Raw genomic sequence first — 25,580 nt, 5'->3', positions numbered from 1 at the left:
AACTATCTCACTATGGACTTCCCTGCCAAACGACTTAAATCGACTTTTTTATTTTTTTATTTATTTTTATTTATTTATTTTTTTTGGGACCCCATTAAATCTAGTAAACATGATTTCAATCGCGATTTTGCATGTTCCACCCCCATACAACCCCATCTTTCATACAGGGCAGCCATCTTTGTTTACATAACATGTAAAACATAATGGCTATTATCTCAAGAATGCCTGAACGGATTTCCAATCTGATCTTTTTGTTTGAAAGCTGTGAACAGCCTGCACAAACATGGTGCATGATCTGTGCATGGGCGTGCATGATCTGTGCACTATAAATTACATGGAAGTCTATGGAGATTTATGGCAGGGAGAACCCAAAGAAGGCATATTTAATTGGCAGTAACTGAGTTAAAGACATTTTTTTAATCTGTAGTGTTGCAGGCTTTCTGCTTTGTTGCAGTCTTCTCTCTCTATTTCCATTCAAGACAACACAAGGCTCCTCCGTCCCCCTGTGATGAACCTCATAGGACCTGCAGGGCTGCATGTCAACACAGACCAACAGCCGCTGTATGTCCTCTTCCCTGTTGGGCCTCCTGCCACGCTGCCATGAACCCCGCTCCATGGGCGCTGCAAGCCAGCAAAACTGCCATGTCTGCTTATTATAAGACACGTTGGCCTTGTTTTTCTGTAAAGTTGCTTCCAAATATTGGTGGTTGCGTTTTTGTTTTGTTTAAACCAGTTCTCAAACATTTGCACGTCAAGGATGCCCAAATTAATGTGGCCTATTACTCCGCAGACCCCATCCCCCCCATTTGAAAACGTTTCAAATATATTCCAAATATTTCACTTTTTGAAAATAGCCGATCTACAAGCTCAAACGTGTCGCGAATGCTATGCTATTGGCTATGTAGATATACATGCATAGGTTTAAAGTACAGTATAGTCGCTTCTTTTAGGCTTGTTTTCATAGACCTGGCTGCTTATTTCTCTCACGGAATCTGTTAACAGTAGCGAGAAAACCATCATTTAAAAACTAAAAAAAGAAATGGAGCCAGCCGGGAGACTCATTCTGTGCCAGCTCTCTCTCTGTCAGTTTCTGTCTCTCTCTGTTTCTGTCTCTCTGTCTGTCTGTCTGTCTGTCTGTCTGTCTGTCTGTCTGTCTGTCTGTCTCTCTCTCCGTCTCTATCTCTCTCCCTCCTCTCTGTCGGTTGCATAGCGCCAGCTGTGTGTGGCGCGGAGTCTCTGTTGCTCCGTCGAGGGGGTTAGTCACTCAGCGACGCTCCGTTGAACATTCACAAATACACACACAGCACCGCACTGCCGAGGAGAATAGGGGGGAATGTTTTTTTTCCTCTGACAAAACGCAGAGAGAATGACAAAGCAACACAGGTGGTGATGGAGTGTGTATGTAACAGAGAGAGAGAGACAGAGAGAGAGAGAGAGAGAGAGAGAGAGAGAGAGACGGGGCGGGACGGGGGGGCTTTGTCGTCCTATGGAGGAAATTCTGTTTTAGCTTCACCCATGCAGCTGAGGGCTGCTCAGATGGGGGAGGGCAGTTAGGGGTGCAGTGTCTTGCTCAGGGACACTTCGACACATATAGCCGGGTTGACAGGAGGCAAAACCGGGTACCTTCTGTTCCCCAGACAGCCTCTCTACCTGTTCAGCTACTATGGATATCCACAAGAAACAGAGAGAGACTGAGAGAGAGAGACAGAGAGAAAGAGAGAAGAAAAGATGTAATGACATCAAAACGTTGTCTTTCCTGCCTTTGCTAAATTAAAGAAAAGGCTTCAACTGTCCGGGATGCTCCAGTGCTTCCTGCTTACATAGTGTATGTGTCTTGCTCCTGCATGAGATGCACAGGACCAGCCCGATTTCGACCCTTTAAATATGCTGCGTTCCTTTCACACTGGCGGTGAATAAAGCAACAAGCCCCACGTCATTTTCAGCGGAAGCGTGACAGGCTTACGAGTCAAAAGTTGAGCCGGCGTCAACTGTTTTTCAGCGCTCCAATGACGCAGTGAAGCGTCAATCAATAGTGTTGTTTCACCGTTCACCACTCAACGCCTCTACTCTCTCTCTCTGTACCCACAATTCCTGCTCCGTTACATAAATGGAAGAAAATCTCATTATTGACGTTAACTACTTCCCATTCTCTTTTTTTTTTTTATTTCACTTCAATATGGTGAGTCTCTGCAGCGATGTAGCCGACCACACAAATTGCTTGAACATCTCAGCCTATCTGTAGACCTGTCACAATTATTACATATTGTCTAATCTTTTCAAAAATAGTGGATATACCAGATCTACAAGCTCACAACACATCACAATGCGATGCGTTGTGAGCTTGTAGATCGGATATTAATGTTATTTTTTAAGTATAAAGTTATCAAATATGACATTTGAATTTGAACATTACTGAATTTCCCCCTTGGGATAATAAAGGTATCTATCTATCTATCTATCTATTTGACATGTCATTTCTTTGTATACCTGTATTTAGGTTATGTGTCATATCTGCCATGTGCAACTTCAAAGCCTAAAAGCCAAACAGAAATGTAAATGTCAACAACAAAAACACAATTAAATCGTTAATCGCAAATATTTGAGTGACAATCATCATGTAAAATGTCGTAATCGTGACAGCCCTACCTAATCTGTGAAGCCTTCAAAGACAATCCTCATTTATATCATCTTCCACATTGTTCTATTGCTCTTGTTCTATTGTTCTATTACCTTTTCAACATTCAGCATTCCCAGAGGATGTTTGTCAGGTGGAAACCTCATATGTCCAAAACTGCTACTTTTCAGGATTTAAATTCGAAAGCATCAAAAGTAGCAGATCTGCATTAAAAAGGAGCTGCCAAATCCAAAGCAGTTTGGCCAGATTGTACACAATCACGCACGCACACACGCACGCACGCACGCACGCACGCACACACACGTTAACTTAATAGTCTTTGGGGTTACCGTAACCACAACCCTTACCTGTAACCTTGACCCCAAAGCTATTAAATTCCTGTAGGTCAGGAACACACACACACAAACACATCTTTGTATCCCCCTCTTACATAGCATAACAACCACCACAACACCAACAGCGACATGTATTTTACGTCCAGGCGGGGGGGTTTCTGCCTTTCTGGGTTTCTTGTCACAGCGTGCGTCCTCTACAAACACACAGGTGTCTCTCTCAACGATCACTGGTGGCTCTGGGTTTAAAGACAGGACAGCCAGCGGAGTGAGTGCCACGGGAAGGAAAGCCACCGGTGGGAATCCTACATCCGACCAAAAAAACAAAAAAACAAAACACAAACGTCCCGGGCCTTTGATGTCTGCTGCGTGGTCGGTCGTATAACGGCCCCGCGCTGACACCGGAGATTAACAGGACGTCTCTGAGGGGCCGCGGCGGGGGATGGGGGAGGGGGGGATGGGGGAGGGGAGGAGGGGGGGGGGCCTCTTCCTGTTGCTCCAGTGTGCAGAGAGAGTCCTCTGATGGCGTTTCCGGCGTTACCGAGGGTGACGGAGGGAGGAATACAGGATGGAGGTTTATCCGGTTATCCGACAGAGCTATTGTTCAGGAAGACACTTCAGCAGGTCTCCTCATTATAAAAGGAATACTGTTTGCATTCACTTGTTTGTTGTAGAGGTGCAGCGGTTAAGCGAACTAATAGATTTCATTGATTATGTGAAAGCATCGATTTTAATTTCAACAAATGCATCTACAAACTTATCTAAAGATCAACAAGCTCATACCCTTTTTTCCTGTTAATTTTGATCAACAACATGGTACGACAAAGTATAAAATGAGGTTAAGCCCCATTTTAAGTAATCACTCTTTATTTATTTTTTATTTTTTTCCAAAACATGCTACTCTATTAACACGTTGCAAGCCGCGGCAGAACCCTCTGAACAGAGGTAGCGCCGAAGAAATAAGCCATTTATTTACAAACATGTTTTAAAAAAACAAAGCCCACATGATAACAACACGTACTGGAGTGCTCGACACAGCGTACATATTCATCCTGCAGAGGTCGGCGATCTTACTTTGGCGAGGCGGAGGGGAGATCAATTCCATTCGTTTACGTGCGGCGAAGCAGGGAAAGGAGCGATAGAGAAGCGGCGCCCGAACGTGATTGAAACCGCGATCCACGAACAGAGACAAAGACCAGCCATCTTGTTTGAGCTTCTTGCTGAGTTTCAACACTGGGGAGAGGATGAGGCTCCTCCTGGCCAGCCATCCATCCAGAATGTGAGTCAACGGCGTGGCCTGCTGGATATTAGGAGTATCACACCCAGCACCAGAAAATGACTGTCAGAGCATATTAACCCTTTCAGATCGCTCCAAAAAGACACAGAGAAGAATTTCCGATGTTTTTTTTTTTTTTATTATAATTTATATCAAAAGTCCGGGAATAGACGGCGTGGCTGATGGGACCCAGTAGGAAGTCCGAGGGAGTACGGCCAGGCTTAGAAGGTGTTAAGAAGATAATCAATAGTTGCAACTACCAAACCCCGAACCATATATCTAATATGTCTTTTTACTCCAATGTCAATGGAGTAAAACTGGGGGGAAATCTGCATAAGAACTAGCTTGCAGATGGTCTATTTTCGGGATAGGGCCTATATAGTACACAACCAAGCATTAGGGTAAGTGGTTAAGTAGGTTTATACAGTATCAGAACGTATTCATCATTGCACGACTCTTCATTAAATTAATAATCAGTATGTACCAGGGAGGACGGGGTCAGTCGGAAGAGGTCAGAGGTCGTTGGCGAGGCGCTAAACGAGGGCTGAGAGGTGAGAGCGCCGACGCTTCTCCGCTCGTTGGCCGCGTTTAGGGCGAGTTAATTACCCATCACCCAGGAAACAGGTGGTTGCCGTGGAGACGTGCGCGGCGATATGATTAGCAGGCGTGATGGATGAGCTGTCCGGCCCGCCTGCTTCTTAAACAATGAGAGCGCTCCTCGCCAGGCGGCTCAATGACAAAGGAAAAGTCAAACCGACGGGACGCCGGAAAGAACAGGAGTCGTGGAAGGTGAGCGGAGGAGGGCCTGCCAAGTCAGCAGACCTGTCCACTGTCCACCACTGTGTGCGTGCGTGCGTGCGTGCGTGCGTGCGTGCGTGCGTGCGTGCGTGCGTGCGTGCGTGCATGCGTGTTTGTGTTTGTGTATACTTCATTGTCAAATGTCCCCGGAGGTATTCTTCTTCTTTCGTGTATCTTCGTCATATGTCCAGCTCAGTGTTGGAAAGCCACGCCCTCGTCTCTGGTCCCACTTGGAAGAGGCCGGCCTCTGAAGGAGGTCTGTACAGAGGACAGGTGGTGATTATGTGCTCTGCAGTCTGCTCGGGTTCTCCACACTCGCATACTGCACTGTCTGCCAGGCCCCATTTCTTCATGGGTGTTTTGAAGCGGCCAACCCCAGTGCGAAGGCGGTTCAGCAGGGTCCACTGCCGGCGTGGTAGGTGTTCTCCTTCGACTCCATCTCCCGGGTCTAGGATGTGATGGTGCATACTTGTAGGCTCAGCCGACTCCCATTCCCGCCTCCAGGCAGTTGCCAGCCATGTTCTTGCAGACATGTCCTCAGGGATGGAACCAAGCATCTCTTGAGCTAACCTGTTGTAGGGGTGGCGGGACTTCAGTCTGCTTGGGGGCACTGCCTTTGTTGTTGTTTCATGCAAGATATGCCAGTCATGTTTTTGGGCTTTCCTTGCGAGTGTGAGGGTAGCGGCCTCTCGTCTTAGGCTGGCCGGGGGAATTCCTGCTAGGACTGGCAGGTAGGACACAGGGGTGGGTTTCAGGCAGCCAGTTATGATCCGAAGGGCATTATTGATGACAGGATCAACCTTCTTCACATGTGGGCTCCTACTCCAGACTGGGGCACAGTATTCTGCCGCAGAGAACACCAGGGCTTGCGTCGAGATACGTAGTGTCCTGGCAGAGGCACCCCAGGTTGTGCCAGCGAGGCGGCGGATAAGTGAGACCCTTGATGTCACTTTGGCTCTCACTTCTTCCAGGTGTTGTTTGTAGGACAGTGTCCTATCTAGCCGAACCCCGAGGTACTTGGGGGCAAATTGGTGTTCCAGACGATTGTTGTCGACAGACACCAACAGCTCCTTCTTTGCCTCTTTGTTACACAGGTGGTATGCGGCAGATATAGTCTTCCCCATACTCAGTTGCAGACGCCATCTGCGCAAGTAGGCAGCCAAGGTGCCCATGTCCTGGTTAAGACCCTCTTCCACCGCTGGCCATGTTGGTTGTCGCAGCATGATGGCCAGATCATCTGCGTATCCATATTGCCTGGATAACGTCTCCGGGAGGTCATGGATGTAGACGTTGAATAGCAGTGGTGAGAGGACAGACCCCTGTGGCACCCCGTTTCTCAACCTTCTCAGTCTGCTTCGCTGGTCATCGCTGGTCCGAAGGGTAAAGCTGCGGTTGGACAGCATCTCCATTATGAACTTCACCATATGCCGGTCTGGGATGGTCCTCAGGAGCTTCAGGTGAAGTCCTCGGTGCCAGACGGTGTCATAGGCGGCCGTTAGGTCAAGCAACACAACACCAGCTTTCTCATTGGCCTGGAAGCTGTCCTCGATGTCTTGAGTGAGCAGAGTTACTTGGTCTACTGTTGACCTGCCCCGCCTGAAACCAGCCTGTTCCCTTGGAAGCTGTGGGTCCACTACTGGCTCTATGCGACTGAGGATCATCCTCTCCAGGGTCTTAAATGGGACGCAGAGCAGCGAGATGGGTCTGTAGGCCTTTGGGTCATCCGCAGGTTTGCCTGGCTTCAGAAGGGCAATGACAGTAGCACGGCGCCAAGTCTTTGGTAGTTTTGACCTCTGAAAGCAGGAAGAGAAGAAAGAGCAAAGCCAGGCAGATGTTTTCTCACTCTGGTGGATCAGGAACTCCGGGTGGATGCTGTCATGCCCTGGGGACTTGCCTTGCCTAAGGTTGCCGATGGCTGCCCTAAGTTCAGCGATGGTAAAGTCTCTGGACATGTCAGCATCGACGCTGGGTGCTCTAGAGAGGGAAGACACCTTGCGCAGTGTAAGGCGGGCAAAGTTCTTATCTGCCCCTTGGAATTGGCTGTTCTTTAGGAGCTGGGCTGCAATGGCATCTGCTGTCACAGGGCACTTGGTGGGTGATGTTTTCCTGCCAGTAAGCTGGTTAAGGATCTGCCATGCCTTACGGCTGGAATGGGTGAAATCGATTGATTCAACGGTTTCAGTCCATCTGGCCCTTCGGGTGGCGTCCAGCTTGTGGAGTAGTGCCGTTGCAGTCGTGTCCACGTCCTCCCTTGAGCCAGCCTGCTGGTGTTCACGCAGGAGGTGATTGCATTCCTCGTCCCAGCCCGGGATGTAGCTCGCATTGTAGCCGCGTGGGATGGACTTTTTTGCTGCACTTAAGAGCAAATTGCAGTAGGCTGCATATGCTGTATCCACATCGGCGATGTCTGGATCCGGGAGGCTGGCTGATGTTCTCTCTGTCTCCGTGGTGAATGCCTGCCAGTTGGCCTTCCGGAAGTTCCACCTACGGACAGGTTTGCCCCCTACTGGCTGTACCAGTGAGGGGACTTGGATGACAGACGGTCGATGGTGTGACCGGGGGAACCTCTCGATAACCTGTCTCTCCGGGATTGGGTCACCATTGCGGCAAACAGCAAATGCGAGGTCTGGGTTGGTGAACGAGTTCCATCTTGAGGAGTGGAAACTTGGTGGTTCTTTGGGGTCGAACAGGAGCTGAGCATTGGCGTTGGAGGCCCACTCACACAGCGTCTCTCCATCTGGTGTTGTGTGGGAGTATCCCCAGTCAGTGTGCTGGCAGTTAAAGTCCCCTGCATAGATGGCGGGTGCCTGGACGAGCGGGAGGGCTGACACGGTCAGTGTAGATGGTGGGGGCTTGTACACATTTACAACCGATGTTGCCTGTATCCTAGTGGACAGCCACTCAACGCTGGCGCCTGGTGGTGATTGGCCAGTGGCTGCCCACCCAAGATCAGACCTCACAAAGGTCGCGATCCCGTGATGTCTGCTGAGGATGGAACCAGCGAGGTGGAACCCGGGCAGCTTGAGGGTGTCTTCAGCCATACAGTGGGTTTCCTGTAGGAGGACGGCTGCAACCTTGTGGGAGTCGGCGAGGTGGTGTATGATCTCGAGTTTGGCGTTGGTAAGGCCCTCGACGTTTAGCTGGAGCACTGCCAGCCCTTGGTGGTCGATCGTCGGGATAGACACCCGTCCTGGCTTGGACTTGCATCCCCCCGGCCTCTTACACCTTGGTCTGTCAGGCTGACGATGACTAGTTGGCGACATTGGTTTCACAAGCGGGTCTCTCACCCTGACCTTGCTACTCACAGAGAAGACCACGTGAAGGTTGTCGTCCATCTTCTCCCCCCGGAGGTATAGCAGAACTATTTATCATATTCTGCTATACCCGGAGGTATAGCAGAATATGATAAATAGTCATTGTGAGCACAATTTCCCTGGTTATGTTTCAAAAGGATTTGGTCAATTAGGCTTAAAATTAGGAGAAGATTGAGGTTGGAGTTTAGGCATTTAGGGGTTGGGCAAGGCTTGACATTAAGGCTTGTCCTGTTGTCCGGGACAAGTAATAAATCCTTACGGACAAGCTCATTAAAAATGTACTTGTCCGTTGGACAAGTGGCTCTTGGTTTCACTTTTTCTGTGACGCTCCTAGCAGCTTTGTGCTGTACGCAGACTATGTATTGACCATACTATGGAGTGGAGGAACCAAGGGGGGTCGTTAGCAGTCATTTTGTTATTCATTCTATTTCAATGTCTCTATGCATGCATTTAATAAAGAAATGTGCCTTAAAAAGTGCTGCAACAGCTATTCCCATGTGCATAACAACGGTGCGCAACTAAGTACAGCACAGGCTTTAGGTTTAGGGTTACAAATGTCTAAATGAAAGTAAAAACAACTAGAAAGATGCAATTCTGGGGAATTGCAACTGTGTGGTCTCAATGACGCGAGTCACCAGGGATATGAATTCTGCGATGTTAAGTGAAGCATGATGGCAAGAAATTCGCAAAAAATAATCTCGTAGTCGTTCTTGCCCAGGTTGAGACAGGCAATAGGAACTGTGGGGGTATAAGGAGGGGTCTTCACCGAAGATGCAAACATGGTGCCTTGAGGTCCAAGCACATCATACTCGCCATTTGCACACTTGTAATCCAAGGGTTTAACCCATTTAGACCTGAGGCCGATTCTAAAAATTCTAAAGGTTTTCAGAAAAACTTAAAATATTTATTCAAAAATTACAAAACAATTGTGTTGCTATATACTGTACTACTGTACATAGCAACAACAACACAAAAATGTGTTGCCATTCTGGAGGGTAAAAACACAAAAAGCAGTTCCCATCCTTAATAGAAAGTTCCCTTCTTGAATTCTGTCTTGTATTGCACATTGTAATGTCACTGCTGTCTAATTACTTGCGCCAGCAGAGCGTGTAAGTACTGCGTGCGGCTGCGTATGTAGGAAGGTAGGTATGTAGGTATGTTGCCTGAACCGTACACCCAAGACTAGTATATTGTTGAACTACTCTTTGACGAGTGCTCTTCTTTCCTTTTCTGATGTAGGTATGTATGAACTAGACATTTGATGTAGAGGGGATGTAGGAGTGGGAAAAGGAACTAGTATAGAGCCCTGGGGCACCCCAGCCGGGTTTAAGTGGTTAACCCACTCGCTGCGTGAAACAAACACAGCGGAAACGAGCATGTCGCACACAAACAACACAACACGCGCAACACAACACACACCGTGCACGGACGAAACAATGACCTCCTGGTCTCAACCATTCAATTCATATTTACAAAAGGAATACCTCTGCAGAAAGGAGACTGCTGATTTCAATAAGCCACGGCGCTGTGATTTATAGATTGAATTCCCCACAGGCAGGCAGCGAGCCGCATGTAGCCCGGGCTCTAATGAAACACATTGGTTTTGGAGGTGGTGCGGTGTGGCTGAGGGTCCGCAGAACTAGTACTGCGTCATGTGGCGGAAAAAGAACATATGGATCAGTACACTGCGTGCCAGCATTCCAGAACAATCTGGACAGAACATTGAGCGTTTTATCACCAGCACCACCAGAGACTGAGTGTGTCTGTTGTGTACACAATGAATTCAACATCTTGTTTCCAAGTAGGACAGACGGACTACATCCATGGATCTGGAATCTTTAACAACTTCGAGGCCTATTTTATAGTTGGTGTCATGCGGCGGAAATACATGACACGTGAGCTTGTACACTTTTGAAAAGTTTAGAAAAATGTAATCACTTCACACCACTGTTTTGACAATAATGCTAAACAACTACTTGAACCCTGTAGCGTCCCTATTCTACTTCTCTCAACCCAATCTCCTAAATCCTTATGATGACAACCAATACAATTACAAAATACAAAAACAATTGGGGGACTGCATACTGCACAACGGGCGGATCATGCACTGAAGGTACCACCATGTCCATGAATGTGCAGTGTTTGTTCATTTATCCATGGACAGGTATGGTTCTACAATCTATATGTTGTACAATGTACACTCGAGTTAGAACTAGTAAGAAGGGTCACACGCTAAGACCACATGAGACTGACACAATATGTCCATATATGGACATTGCCAGATATGGGTTTTAATATATATTGATGACATCAGGGTCTCCATATATGGGCATAAAAGGGACAAGGACAGCCATATATGGAACATGACATGAGGCGTGACTGACTGACTGACTGACTGACTGACTGACTGACTGACTGACTGTCTGTCTGTCTGTCTGTCTGTCTGTCTGTCTGTCTGACTGACTGACTGACATGAGGCGGTTTTGATACTAACTGCTCCCTGCGGTCGCAATGAACACCTTGTAGGCCATCAAAAGTGTTTTGAATTGGATGCGCAGGGCAGCAACAGAAAGCCGGTAAAGTGAACATAGGATGGGGAGACAGTACTGTAGATGTCTACAGTCCACTGCGCCTAATAGTTAGAATGGCTTAAATGTAGAGGACAAATTCCATGTACTTGCAAATGTGCTTGGCCGATATCCCAACAATAACTACAAAACCAAGAGTATGTGTTCCACTTGCACCAGAATGGATGCAGAACATTGTGCTCATAAAACATGCTTCCCACTTTGCTTAGAATTCAGCTTAACATTTTCCTATTTTTTTTTTACTTACAGAGGAGAGGAGAGGAGAGGAGAGGAGAGGAGAGGAGAGGAGAGAAGAGGAGAGGAGAGGAGAGGAGAGGAGAGGAGAGGAAGGCTGTAGAAGAAAGAGGAGGGAAGGGGGCATTATGTTTCCCACTTCATGTCATTGTCACCTGGTCTTAGTAAAGCACTTCATGGGTGGCCTGCTAGCCAACGAGTTCATAGCACCCTGCATTGTAAACAGCTTGACGTCCTTCTCTGTCCCCACCGCGACAAATGGCTTCCTGGAAACCCTCTACAGGATATGGATTTGGGGGAAGGTTATCTGTGGTAATGAAGCAGCTTTAATATTGAACCAGGAAGCCAGCTAGATTTAAATTGGCTTCGTTTCCACTACAAGAATAACAGTAGAATACTTTTTAAAAGCTTGTTACAGACTAGAAGATGGCCTGTCTGTCTGTCTGTGTGTCCCGAGTTTGTGTGAACACTGCCAATAGGTTTCACATAATGCTTTACAATTTCTGAAATGTTTAACTTGAATTGTATAATGGTACTTCCATTATACAATTCAAGTTAAACATTTCAGAAATTGTAAATGGGGCTGTGGTGGGGCTGAAACCTTGCCCACATTGTGTGTAATTTCAGCATAAGATTTGCTGTGCCAGGGACATTTATCAAATTTATTTTCCAAAATAGCAGATCGACATACAGTACTGTATATGAATAGCTGAAAAATAAAAACAGGGCAAACCGAGTTCAAACTGTTCCTCATTTTGCTGGGGACTCCCTGGAACTCCCCTGGACTCTGGCTTTGAGAACCAGTGATCTTCTGGAACTGTCTAATGTGATTCTTTTTAAAACAAACTCCAGCAGGTGGCAGTCTCTCCTGTGCTGGCCAGTCCATGGTGCATGTATCAGAGCTAGAAGTAGGGTCAGTAATGCAGTGACTTCACCCTAGGAGGGTTCACCAGAGGTTCATGCTGGCCAGCAGGGTAGTGTGAAACCCAGTCTGACTGGCACACTCTGCACTGCTCTGCCCCACGGCCCCCAGGGGGACCACATGTTTGCCTCTTGCTGCTGAAAAACACCCCGTCCGCTCACTCTCTTTAGTCTCTATCTTTCCACTCTCTCTCCTCCCCTTCCTCCCTCTCTACTTCTCTTTCCCTCTCTCCTCTCCTCTGCCCCCCTCTACCCACTCCTTTTCTTTCCCCTCTCTCTCTCTCTCTCTCTCTCTCTCTCTCTCTCTCTCCCTCCCTCTCTCTCCACCTCCTCTTTCTCTCTCCCCCTCTCTCTCTCTCTCACAGGCCTTTGTTTGCTAAACTTGCCACGGCCGACCATTGAAACACTTGAACCTTATGGCGTCCCTATTCTGGGGGGTGAACATTCCGCGTAAAAAAAAATAGCTGATCTACAAACTCACACGCTTGTAGATCATCTCATTTCGGCTGAGAGAATGTTGGTGCAGAGCTGGTATAGATCAGCCCTTTGGGGACACCAGGGTCAAGCCATTTTGAGATAAAGATCATAATGATCCATGACGGCTTCAACATGCAGACTGTTAGTCTCAAGTAAATAGATGGGGTCTTTCTTTCTTTCTTTCTTTCATTCTTTCTTTCTTTCTGTGAGCAGGGCAGCTTTTTCATTTCACAGGGATTATGCTGCTTGGTATGTGTCAGACGTCAGAAGGGGGAATGGCACGCTGTATTAAAAGACTTGAGGAAAAGTTTGATAACGTTTCAAGGACGCTCCTTTTTTTTCTTTTTTTACTCTTATTTTGCCAAAGGAGTAAGGTTGAAATTGTCTCTGGATGCCCGCCAGATACAAATTGATTAGACTCTCCTAAATCTTATCATTTGGAACCTGGGTGTCATGGCTGCTCTTGTGCACTCATCCATGCAGATAAATCTTCATTTAACGTGTGAGGTTACATAACTTTGACTTCCAACTCTGTGGCAGCTGCTGCACACTCACTAGTTTCCAGAAACTTTAAACAGTGTCATTCTGTGCGTGCGTGCGTGTTTTTCTGAATATCGTCTAGTTCAGTGGTTCTCAAACATTACCAATGTCAAGGTCTCCCCTTAACTTTGACATTGTGCAAATGTAACCAAAAGGACCCGTTAGGGTTCATTTGCACACTGTCAAAGTTACAGACTTGTAAGGGTCAATTTAGGTTTTGGAACCTAGAGTCTCTGAAATCCACTTTGAGAACCACTGGTCTAGTTAGTACGAATAGCGAAAATACCCACTCTACCAGCTCACATATTTTGGACAATTTGTGAAAAAGTTTGACATTTTTACACACACACACACACACACACACACACACACACACACACACACACACACACACACACACACACACACACACACACACACACACACACACACACACACACACACACACACACACACACACACACACACACAGAGAGAGTGTGTGACTCTTTCCCTCTCTCTGTTGTGTGACAGAGCACCAGTCTCACACAGATGATTAACTTGCTTTCTAATTCTGGTTAATGTGTGCCTGAAATTAATGGAGCTCACTTGGTAGAGTCTTTATTCTTCCATTTGGACACAGTGAGCCTGACTGGACCAATGGGGACTGCGCACTGATTAGACATCTGGATGGCTGCATGGGACCCGTTCTCCTTTAACTACACTTGAAGCTTTATTTGCGTCTGACATTTAAACACCCTGCAATTACACACGGCATCAACAGTCTTCCTTCCAATCACAATCACACAGGATCAAAGCTGCAGCTCTGAGTGCGGCGGGCGCGCGCGCACACACACACACACACACACACACACACACACACACACACACACACACACACACACACACACACACACACACACACACACACACACACACACACACACACACACACACACACACACACACACACACACACACACAATGCCAATAAGATAAACATTGCATGTTCAAATAACATAACACATGTGACGGATCAACAAATGTATAACTTTGCTTCGACTAAAGCTCGGAAGCTTGTAGACGTAGGCCATGTCCTCAGCTAAAGAAATTCTTATGGCAAGATTATGTGCCTTCATAAAATGGTGCAGCTCGCTGCCAACATACAAGCTTGTATATCGGCTATTTTCGGTATAAAAGTATAAATCGGGCTTTAGTCAACTAATTATCATTTGCTGACAAATCAATTAGTTGGTTTAATTGTGTAAAAGTGTGTTTGCGGCATACAATCATTAGACTGCACTGGGATCAATTCTCTTGTCAGGTTTCTGATCAGGATCTAGAGCGGACACAGAAATGACACATGTATGTGCGTGTGCGTGCGTGCATGCATGGGTGTGTGTGTGTGTAAAGTACAGGATAAAGAAGGCATGCTCTGAAAACACTGAACCGTAAATATAAAGCAGATACTGCGGAAAGGCTGGTGAAGCGAGGTTACAAATGAAACAAAATTAATAAACTAATGAAGTCGTGCTCGACTCAGACAAAAGCGACTGATCAATCGATTAGTCAATCATGGGACAGGAAAATCAAACTGAAAGAATGGACTCACCAGTACAGGAGAGCCAGGAAGATGACCAGGAGACCGATGGAGAGCGACGTTCCACTGGCCTCCACCGTGAAGATCTTCACAAGGTCAATGACGGCCTCCATGATGTTCACAACACCCCTCAACACCTCCAAACCACCACCACTATTATACACAGAAGACAAGACCATGAGGACCGTGTTAATGTGGCTGAATATGTTCATAAGGGTGTTACCCGGCGTGAAACTAATGGATTTAATCGATTGTGAGTAAATCATCCATTTTCATAAAATACCGTAATTCATTAGTGTGGTTGCTATGGATTATGGGTGGACCCCGGTTGCTATGGGCAACACACTATTGTTCTCGGTCTGAGAATGTTTTGCCAGCAAAGTGAACCTGCCTTTTGCACAATCTTTGCACAAAAGAAAGGAAAAAATAATCGACTTTTTGGCGACTAATCATTATGAAAAACAGAAGTATGATCACCAAGAAAACAATGGACTGTTGCAGAACCATTTATGACCCTATGTCGAATGTAACCGAATGGACACTTACGGGTACATTTGTACATTCTCTGAGATATACATAGACACAAATGGTCCATGGATGAATGAACACTAAGGAGTTTACCATGCAGCGCTACACAGCGCGCTATAAAAAAGGCAAAACAAGCCTTCCACGTCTCCAACTATTAAGTGAGCCACACGTTAACAAAGTACCCAAAATAAACGGCCACCTCTTCACGGACTATGCACCGAGGCTCGTTGTGCACAGTTTGGTGGGTTTCCACGGCAACCGTGTCAATTATTTGTTTCAGCGGTAGCTGGAGGGCTTTGTCTGAAGCCTTCTAGAGTGCTGCTGGCATGGGTGCTGCGTGGAGCGCCCATCCCCTGCACCGATGCCCCGGAGAGGTCCTCGCTAACACCCCAGTGTGCTGGAAAGTAACCTAGGCCTGTCACAAATTAGTGCACAATTGTCTAATCACAATTATTTTAGATAATCGCAATTATTTTCGTATAATTGTCATTATCGTTTTCACATTTTTAACAGAGGGTGCCCGCCGCTGGCCTACTGGTCCAGGCGCATACCACTTAGGCATTGCCACATAGGCATTGATGCCTGGTGGCGTCACCGGTTCAATTCCCGATCCGGACGACCTTTGCCGCGTGTCACTCCCCATCTCTCCCCGCATTTCCTGTCAGTCTGCTGTCCTATCAATAAAGGCATAAAAGCCCAAAAAACTGAAATAAAAATGTTACTGACATGTTCCAATGCCAAACACACAACTAAACCATTAATCGCAATTGTTTGAGTGACAATTAATCGTGAACTAAAATGTGTAATCATGACAGCCCTAAACACGTACATTTACTCAAGTAGTGGACTAGAATTATAAAGTAATAAAAGGGGAAATACTAAAGTGAAGTAAAAGATCCTCCAAAAATGTTTACTTAATTACTTGTCTTGAATAAATGCACTGTTACTTCCTGCCACTCGGATCAGCGTGCGAGGTATGCAGATGCGGAACGTTGCAACACAATCAGAACACTTTTGAGAAACACACATGCTGAACCCTTGAGGTGGGGGGGGGGGGGGGGGGGGGGGGGGGACAAATAGAGAGGCTATTGAGTTTCCACAGGGTATGATGAACAGTTTAATTGTTGAAAGCAGAACTGCCCGCATTTATTTATGCATACCAAACATGTATTTCTGTAATCATTTACAGCTTTTTGTGTTGTAGTGGTGAGCTTTGTTCATTGTGTCAAAGCGACGCCGTGGCACAACACACAACGGGGACGCAGATGAATGAAAGGAGGAATCATTGTCAGATTAATGCCAATTCTGTTTAATTCACTGACTCACTCTTTTTTTGGTTTAGTGACTCTCAACCACCAGTGGTGGACAAAGCACTCAACCCCAGTACTTGTATAGATAGTCAAAGAAGTATAGACACTTGTTTAGGAGTCGCACAACAAAAATAGATTATCTACAAACTCACAGATCTAAAAGCTGGCAACCAGCGCACAATGAAGTATATCAAGCGCATAACAGTAATCATGCCATTTCATGTTTCCCCCCACCCTGCGCCTATTAGCGCAAAAATCTCCTTAAATTTTATGTAGGACCTATGAAATATTATTTGATACAATAAACTTTTCTTTTTTTTTTTTCAAACACTGTCCCATAAACCAGCTGTAATTATGCCACATGGGTTGCCATTAGTTCCAACAGGCAGGAAACACAACACAATCCTACATAGCAACAAAAACCACAGTGGGGGAAAAAAACGTATCGTTTTGCTTATTTTGCCTGTGATCCTCATGAGAAGGCATGCAGCAAGGAGTGCTTTTGTTAGATTTCTCCCTGGTTAAAGATATTTTCCATTTGAAGGCCTCGTAAGACAAAGACGTGGCTTAATGAAACACCCCAGCGTCTCAGCGGGTGTTCGCCACTGGGTTAATTACCATGTTACAAACTCTACTCTACACAAGAATACATTCATCTGAATAATTACGTTCTGTGCTCCAAAAGCTGAGATGTTTGTGGCCCTGACCCGCTCGTTTAATGAAGACTTCAATATTCAGATCAATAACAGACTTATAACCGAAGGTACCTGCTCTAAATTGGACATACAATTAGGCGATATGAACAAAATCAAATATCACAACGTGGCATCCAACACATTGCAATGTGATGCATTGTGAGCTTGGAGATATATTTTGACAATTTATGGGGAAAATAATCAATTAATCATAAAATAAGGCTTAAGTGGTTCAAAACAGTAACAGACAACACTTATGCCATATTAGGATATTACAGTATCCTAAATCCCAGACAATATCTAGTCTTATATCATGACATGAACATACTGCCCATACTCAACCAGTATTACAAGTTGCAACCATACTGATAATAACCAGTAATATTGATAAACTTTACCCCCGGATTCAGCACAAACATGGGGATAACTTTATTCTATTATTATGCTACCACAACGTGGAATGCTCTACCACCAGCCATCAAAAGGTGAGACTCCCTACGCTCCTTCAATATCGCAATAAAAGAGAACCTGTCTGCAATTTGCAGCTGGACCTAGACAGGTCTTCTAGCTTGCCAAAAGAAATAACCCCCCACAGTTTTTCTGTAAATATACTTTTATAGCTCCTAGACCTAGTATTGATGATTTCTTGTATAGTAATGCAATATGTGTCTTAATTAATTGAATACATAGGAACACAATGGAAACAAGCCCTCAGGGATTTTTGTGTTATCCTTTTAGCATCTGTACCTCTGTACTTTTTGCAAACTGTTAAAGTATCAAATCAATCAATCAGAAACCATACATACAACAAGATATGTACCATCAACAAGGTCCCAGATTGACAAGAAGGGACATTTTTTAGTTTTCCATAGAATATGATTTTGTGTATCACTGAAGCAAGACAAACAGAGGCTAATTATAATGCTGTTTACAGTCATAACAGTTCCTTAGGGGCTAACTATGACACGCAGGACTGAGCAGTTTGGAAGCTGAATCAGCACAGAGGCTATTTGCAGTGCTACACAGGAGGTCAGAGGGCAATGACAACGGACAGCTTTTTCTACCGACACAAATAGAGAGGAACAAATGTGATTACACATTAGTTTGACCACAGGGAAAGAAGAAGGGGCCTAGTTTGGGGCCCTGGGAGAGCCCAGTGAAGTCAACTAAGTAAAGGTTCTAAAGGTTAGGCCCAATTTAAATATATTTTGTTCTACAACGACTAGCGGAAATAGCAGATCTACAATATTGTAGATCTGCTATTTCCGCTCTTTTTGAAGATTTTGGAATGGGTTGTCTTTTTTGTGATTTTGTGAAAATGTTTGATTGTGCTTTTCTTTTTAGGGCTTTTTCTGCCTTTAATGATAGGTGTACAAGTAGGCTGACAGTGAAAATGTTTGAAAAGTATTTAAAAATGTTTAACATTTTCACCAATACAGGCCCAAATAATGATCCCATGTTAAAAGTGGTCAAAAACTCAAAATGTGTAACTGTAATGTGTAATAGTGGTCAGACTACTATGGACCTAGAAGAAGGATAATATGTATTGTGTCCCAGCGCACAGTGGTTCTCACCCCCAGGGGGGTCCCCACATACTTTTAGGGGGGTCCCCAGATGACAGAGAAGTGACAATTTAAGGACTTTAACACTTAAGACTTTTTTAATACCTCAAAAAAGAAAATAAATAAAAGTAAAGTAACAAACATTGGCAAAATTGTCAAATAATATAGAGGCAAATATTTTGAAAATAGCCGAACACATATTTTTCCAATATTTATCTGTGGAACAGGATCAAACTAAATTGAATGTGCTTGTCAGGGTGAGGGGGTCCCCAGTTCAATTGTGATCATTTTGGGTGGTCGCAGCCTGAAAAGGTTGAGAACCTACTGCGTTAGCAAATGATGTCCATATTGAAAGCAATGTTTTAATTTTACTTGTACATAATTTATGACGATTAGACATAGTTTTGCTTTCCTATAAGCATGTCATCATGAGGGCTTTTGAAAGTAATAACAGCATAATTTCCACTAACATGCTCATGCCTGGAGCAATTCACAACACACAGACTAGACTACATCAATAGCACTTCTAATCAGAGCGTCACATCTAAAGGAATAATACATAGTCTGTAACAGTTACAGAAAACTCATTTGACTGTTCAGTGAACACACAGCCTCTACTTAGATCTTAAGAGGTCACTGGTGTGGTTGGGATAGAGCTTAGAATCAATAAAAATTCAAAAAACATGGTTTTCAAAAAACCTGGTCTGTCTCCAGCAGTTGCTCATGCTATATAGCTTACATCAGGGGTAGGCAAATTGGAAAAGATGCTGGCACTAAATGAGACGGGACCACCAAACCTCCTTACCAAAAATAGCAGATCTACAAGCTCACAACACGTCATTGTGAGCTTGTAGATTGGCTATTTTTGGTGAATAGGGATGCTGGGGTTCAAGTGGTTAAATGACAAAAGTAAATATGGAAGTTTTCCTCACATCTGTATGCAAATGTAATATCCTGCACATAATTCTACATTCATTCAAACTCTCATTCAAACTCTGACTGGAAGGGAGAAAATATTTCAAAAGAAGGAAAGGGGTTATATTTATGGTAATCAAAATCTGCACGAAATGTTTTATTTTGATGTGGTGTCATAATTAAACTTAATGTTGACATGGCACACTGACTACAGTATGTAGAAAATAAAAACAAGGCACTTCATTTCAGAAAAGGTTCCAGACCCTTGCTAGTGTTTTCATATAGCACCAGCTGCTGTCACACTGCGGGTGCGAGCACAACAACAATTATTGCGACCGTAGGTCGCATTTACTACCAAAACCTCCCCGGGCTGTCTGTGCGTCAGTCCGTCAGTCAGTCACACTGTTGCCCTGCTCATATCTCCACAACCGTTACCCCCATCCATGCCAAATTTTGCACACACACTCCTTGACTGCCAAACTACAACCTCCAAGGACCCCCGGAGCCCCTGGGGGACCCCCAGATGTAAAAAATGACCAAATGTGCAAAAATGACCAAATGACCACCCCAACAGGGCTGCTCGCGGGGAATTCCCGGGGACCACCGACTCCTGGTGCTCCAGAACGGATGCAAAAGTGGTGGCGCCCCCAGTGGAGGACCCCCTGCCACTGCAGCGGCCATAAAATGCCGTAACTCGGGCTAGGAGCGTCCGGGAGAGCCGGGGCCGGTACCTATTCGTCCGCCAAGGCAACGCGGAGACCCCACCCCTCATTTCTCACATGGCCCTATTCTAGCGCCACCTTCAGGCCGATTTTTAAAACACATTCTTCGACACTGCTCCTACAGTTTTTGCCCTAAAATCACGAATATCACTACACAGCATGTCTACACTCATGTCATCAACATGGATCAGGAAGATTTGGGAAAAACAATTTTTTGCCCTATTTGTGGAGATAAGCCACCTACGGTCGCTTATCTCCCGATTAGGGAGTCTTACTGGTAATACCAGCAGGTTCGATACAATATAACCATTATATAGCTGTACATTGTTTATGTAAATAACATGCCTTCGTTCAACCAAGCGTTGCCACTTATTACACATCACATCCAACTTTACACAATTACATTTACTTTCAACACGTAGACTACTGCACGCGACAGGTCTAATGTAAAAGCTGTATATTTATTACAGATACAGATATTACAGATATGAGGATGTCTGTAATAGTGATGTGACAATAGAGCTGATTCTCGTTCTATGACCTATAATACATAACACATAACAAGGTTAACAGAAAAGGTGAAAACAGATCTACATACATGCCATGTACTGCATGGCAGGCTAATATAACATAATGCTGTATGTGTTCAAGATCTTACCTTTAGTATCTGTTTATTTGTTGTTATATCGCTGCTGCAGCTGAAAGGCAGTCTCGTGTCCCGTGCGCTGTCTTGTTGACACGGAAGAGCGCCTGAAAACGTACTGTAGTTCTTCCTATAAAACACGGACTACAACCCTGCGTCCGTCCGGACCGGTCAATGACGCCATGACGTTTACATGTTTTATTTATTTATTTTGTACGCAGCAGCAGCAGCAGCAGCAGGTTCTCGTAGTTCTAGCATGAGAAAGGGACACCCCAGCTGTGACATTATGAAGCCAATGTTATATTATTCCATTTTTAAAAGTAAACCAAGTCGCATGCATCTATTGTCTAATGCATAGGCTAATGACAATTAATTTCAAATTAAATTAACAGCCAGACTGAGCCAACAGGAACCGTTATTACTATAGAGAAGTAAGTTAACGGAAAAGTACAAACAATACTTCCCTTGTTATTTCAGGTTGTAGCCTATAGAACAATCACTCCCTGACAGAGCAAACCAGACTTTGTATTTTTATAGATTGCTTGATCGATTGATTGATTGATTGATTGACTGATTGACTGATTTATTTGGCGAGAGAACATCATTGTTTGTAAAGCTTTAACAGTATGTAATGGGATTCAAACAGCTCAATTTGTTCCTATAATAAGCAGTTACATCACCATGAAAGCCTATGTGTATGCCAGTATGATGCACTCATACCATTGCATAATTCATATAGCAGTGGATGGATGGACCACTGCCAGTGGTGTAACTCAGTGCTTCAACCTTCAACCCTTTTCAGGCCCCAAATCATATTTGAACTGCATGGGGGGTCCCTCACCCTGACAAGAACTTGGAATGTAGAAAGTTGAGGGGACCCACAGGTGTGGGGACCCACAGGTTGAGAAAGTAGCCTACTAGCCTACATTTACTCAAGCAGGCCTACTGTATAGGCTAGTGTGGCTTAAGTGGGTTACATAACAAAGGTAATTGAGTATTTTCATTTTCCAATAGGCATACACATACACATTTCTCGGGGAAAATTACAAATTAAAATCTTCTCTTAGGGGTCTCTGGGGGTCTGCAGCCAAATACATGTCAATTTCTAGAGTTCTTGGCATGCAAATGTAATGTTAGTGTAAATGCAAAGCCCCTGCCCCCTGCATAGTCTGGGTCTAAAATAAATTGCTGTGGGTGCACTTTAAGGTCGTTTGCTAAATGACAGATTACTCACATCTGTGTGAGCCTATGTAATCCGATTCCGCTCCAGTTCATTCTAATGTCGTCATACTGTGTACTGTAGTGGTGCTGCTTCACACCAGACATGACTGGGTGATCGCAGAGTCATCATTCAACCTGCCCGAATGCACTTTGCAATGCATAGCATCTAGTCTAGACCTATACTGCACAATGCACATAATGTATATAAACAGAGAGCTGCTACCTTTAAACGCATTTTAAATCTGAGGCTTTTTTATATAGCCTACTATTTAAATCGTATTGAGAAAAATGAAATGCTGCTATTTGTTCCAAAAGCTTTATAACGACACAATGCATAGGCATAGGCCTAATATGCTGTAACCCCTCCAACTGTATATGTTCTTCATTTTCAACAGTTTTTATTATATTTAGACACTTGCTTTGGCAATGTAAATGTTTTCTCAAGGCAATAAAGCTAATTTGAATTGAATTGAAATGGAATAAATTGCATAGGTTGCAAAGAAAGAAAACAATTAGGCTGCAAGCAAGGACATTTTTTCCACATCATGATTCATTAGACAATGCTCCTGGACCTCTTATGACTTGTGTGCTTCCTGATTACTATCTTTTAAGAGTTATATATATTATTTTAATATTATTATTACTGATTGTATTATGCCCTATTATTATTATTATTGATGATGATGATGATGATGCTGATGATGATGATGATTATAATAATTATTATTGTTGTTATGAACTTATAATGGTGGTGAGGATGATGATATTTAATCTTTTTTTCAATTTAGCCTAACTTTTAATCAAGCACTGTGTTTCTAATTTATTGGCGTATTAATCATGCAGAGGATGCTTTTTTAAAGCTTTTTATTCGCTTACTCGATCGTGCCTGGGTGACTGACTGTCGCTCTCCTCATTAACAGATCTATATATTAAGCTGTGAAAAGCGCAAGCGGCAATCTGTCATTCAATATTAGAGATAGGTAGGCCTACATAAAGGTTTCCTGTGTAAATTAGACGAAAAGCTTAGGATCTCCTTTTCGTTGACCTTGTACCAGTGAACTGTACTGTCATGAAACTGTACCCTTTCCTATGCAAACTATAAAGTCTTAAATCAATCAATCAATCAATCAATCAATCAATCAATCAATCAATCAATCAATCAATTCATTATATTTACTCGCGTCCCGTAAAAACGCGCCCGCGACCCCAAAATGGGCCGCGACCCCAAGTTTGGGAAACAGCTGGATCGACGAGATAGTCGTTTGACTTGTACACTGTACACCAAACTCGCTCCGCTCTCTCTCTCTCAGCCAGTGCAACTTTTGCAGAGAGTCCACAGACATGTCGTGCATTAGCTGAAGTAAACCTGCAGCCAGGCTCATCATCTGAGCCACAAACTATTCATTCTGGGCGGATTTTCTATTTATTCTTTTCAAACCTTCCTTGATTCTTTTTCCACCGGGTTGGATTCTATAAATTAAAAAAAGATTGAACAGCGGAATATTAAATCCTGGTTGATTTTTTCTCTCCCTTCTCTATTACTAAATGAACTGGGCCAGTAATGCAGGAGACCGTGGCGACTCTGACAGTGCTTCAAGATGGCAGATTTTTATTGAGTTTTGAACAGAAATCCAGCTATATTTTGTTGCCATGAATAACAGAAACCCTTGCACCGATGGCCCCTGTATACGAAGGTAAGGCGTTTTCCTACGTATGATTATTTTAAATGAATGTAATCGGACGTTTGTTGTGTGACACCGCCAGCACGTAGTGAACGGGCTCCGTGTGGCTGGCACGGGGAGATGCGGTGTTATAACCTCTCCTCTTTGTGTCAAAAAATTACACATCAAATATTTACGCTGCAGGTTCTATGAACGCGAACTTAAACAACGCGACCGAATGCTTATTATGCTGCGTATTGGTTGTTGGTTCTTATAATAAACGAAGAACATTTGTAATTGTTGAGTCAATCTGTGTCCGCGTCCGAGCGACGTCCGTCCGTCACAAGAATTTTACACTGATGTTTGCAATAAAGCTGCAAATCCACTTTAATAAAGTGATGTGCAGGCCTAATGTAGCATACATTACACGGTTATAAACATCACAGGGAAGGTGACATTCTGTCTTTTATTTATTTTTTCTCCCCTGGTTGAAATTACACCATGCAAAGTGATCTAGTTGAAGAATGAAAGAAATGGGCGACAGGAAGATTAAATCAGCCTATCGATATTCCCATGATTTGCATTGCTTTACTGTGCAACGTACGATCATTTTGAAGATGACCAGGCCTGTTATGTTATTAGTGCTTCGCTGTGCACATTCATGTTTATTTATATTACAAAACCAAAGGCGATGCTTATGCAGGCTATTATTCGCTGTTGCTGCATTATGGCTGTGTGAGAATGCAACCCAGCATGTTTTGGCTCAATGTTTTTGCCGTGATGAAGACGGACTCTAAAGAGACCAAATCCAACCACAAGACAATGTGTTTGCGTTCTAATCTTTTTGCATTAGAGGACAATATGGTTTCTTTGAACAGTACAACAATGCGAGCAATAATTCCGGCCAGCACTATGGGCAGCCGTGACTGCACTGCAAGTGATTCACTGGCAGTTTTGTACAGAATAGGAGCTTGTCTGGCATTCAGAGTAGTGCTATTATAACCAGTTCACACGTATAATTCATTATGCATTCCTGTAAATTCATCTCTGCTCCTTTATCCCTTAAACAAACATGGGGCACAGCTCGCCCTTTTGATGATACAGGATAGGACAGCCTGTAACAGTAGTATTATTGCTCCATAAACGCATAGGCGCCAAAGGGGTTTACATACTAATGTTGACCGATATGTCAAGTCAAGTGGAGGGTGGGACAAACGACCCCATCATGTTATGTTTGCAATATTATTGATTATCTTATGGTTAACCGTTAATAGTCTACATTGTTTACTCTATACTCCCTCTGCTGGTACAAAAGCAGAACACACAGTCTTTTGTAACTGATATAAGTTCATTTCAGATGTTCATTATTAGAACAATGTTTGTATGTTTTAAACACAAAAGCATAACACAGTCAGTGTGAATTCTACTATTGAAGCAGTCCAAAAAAATACTTATTGTACAACTTCCAAGGACATTCGCCATGCACAGTACATGCAGCTTAATTGCCTACTAGAAATAATACTTATATATGATTGACCTGTAAAACACATCACGTAAGGAATGTAGCCTCCTTCACATTATAGCCCCACTCAGAAAAAAATATATAATTTTTCTTCTGTGCTGAAGCCG

At 44.2% G+C, this 25,580-nt stretch overlaps 2 protein-coding genes across 8 annotated transcripts in view; one reads left to right on the top strand and one right to left on the bottom strand.

Moving 5' to 3' along the window:
* tbxas1 (thromboxane A synthase 1 (platelet)) overlaps positions 1-21,168 on the bottom strand; it is a 133,383-nt gene extending 112,215 nt beyond the window's left edge. For both annotated transcript variants that reach the window (XM_080737763.1, XM_080737764.1), the window contains exons 1-2: positions 21,085-21,168; positions 14,707-14,847 (exon numbers count right to left, since the gene is read on the bottom strand). In XM_080737763.1, the coding sequence (XP_080593889.1) occupies positions 14,707-14,807 (101 nt within the window). In that variant the 5' untranslated portion in view covers positions 14,808-14,847; positions 21,085-21,168. The remainder of the gene's footprint in view (positions 1-14,706; positions 14,848-21,084) is intronic.
* A 2,459-nt stretch (positions 21,169-23,627) lies between these two features.
* Positions 23,628-25,580, top strand: part of hipk2 (homeodomain interacting protein kinase 2) — a 150,102-nt gene continuing 148,149 nt past the window's right edge. For all 6 annotated transcript variants that reach the window (XM_080737531.1, XM_080737530.1, XM_080737529.1 and 3 more), the window contains exon 1: positions 23,628-23,984. In XM_080737531.1, the coding sequence (XP_080593657.1) occupies positions 23,966-23,984 (19 nt within the window). In that variant the 5' untranslated portion in view covers positions 23,628-23,965. The remainder of the gene's footprint in view (positions 23,985-25,580) is intronic.

The sequence above is a fragment of the Nannobrachium achirus genome (assembly GCF_963921795.1).
Source record: "Nannobrachium achirus genome assembly, chromosome: 11".
NCBI classification, from domain to species: Eukaryota; Metazoa; Chordata; class Actinopteri; order Myctophiformes; family Myctophidae; genus Nannobrachium; species Nannobrachium achirus.
This window is presented reverse-complemented; position numbering and strand designations above follow the sequence as displayed.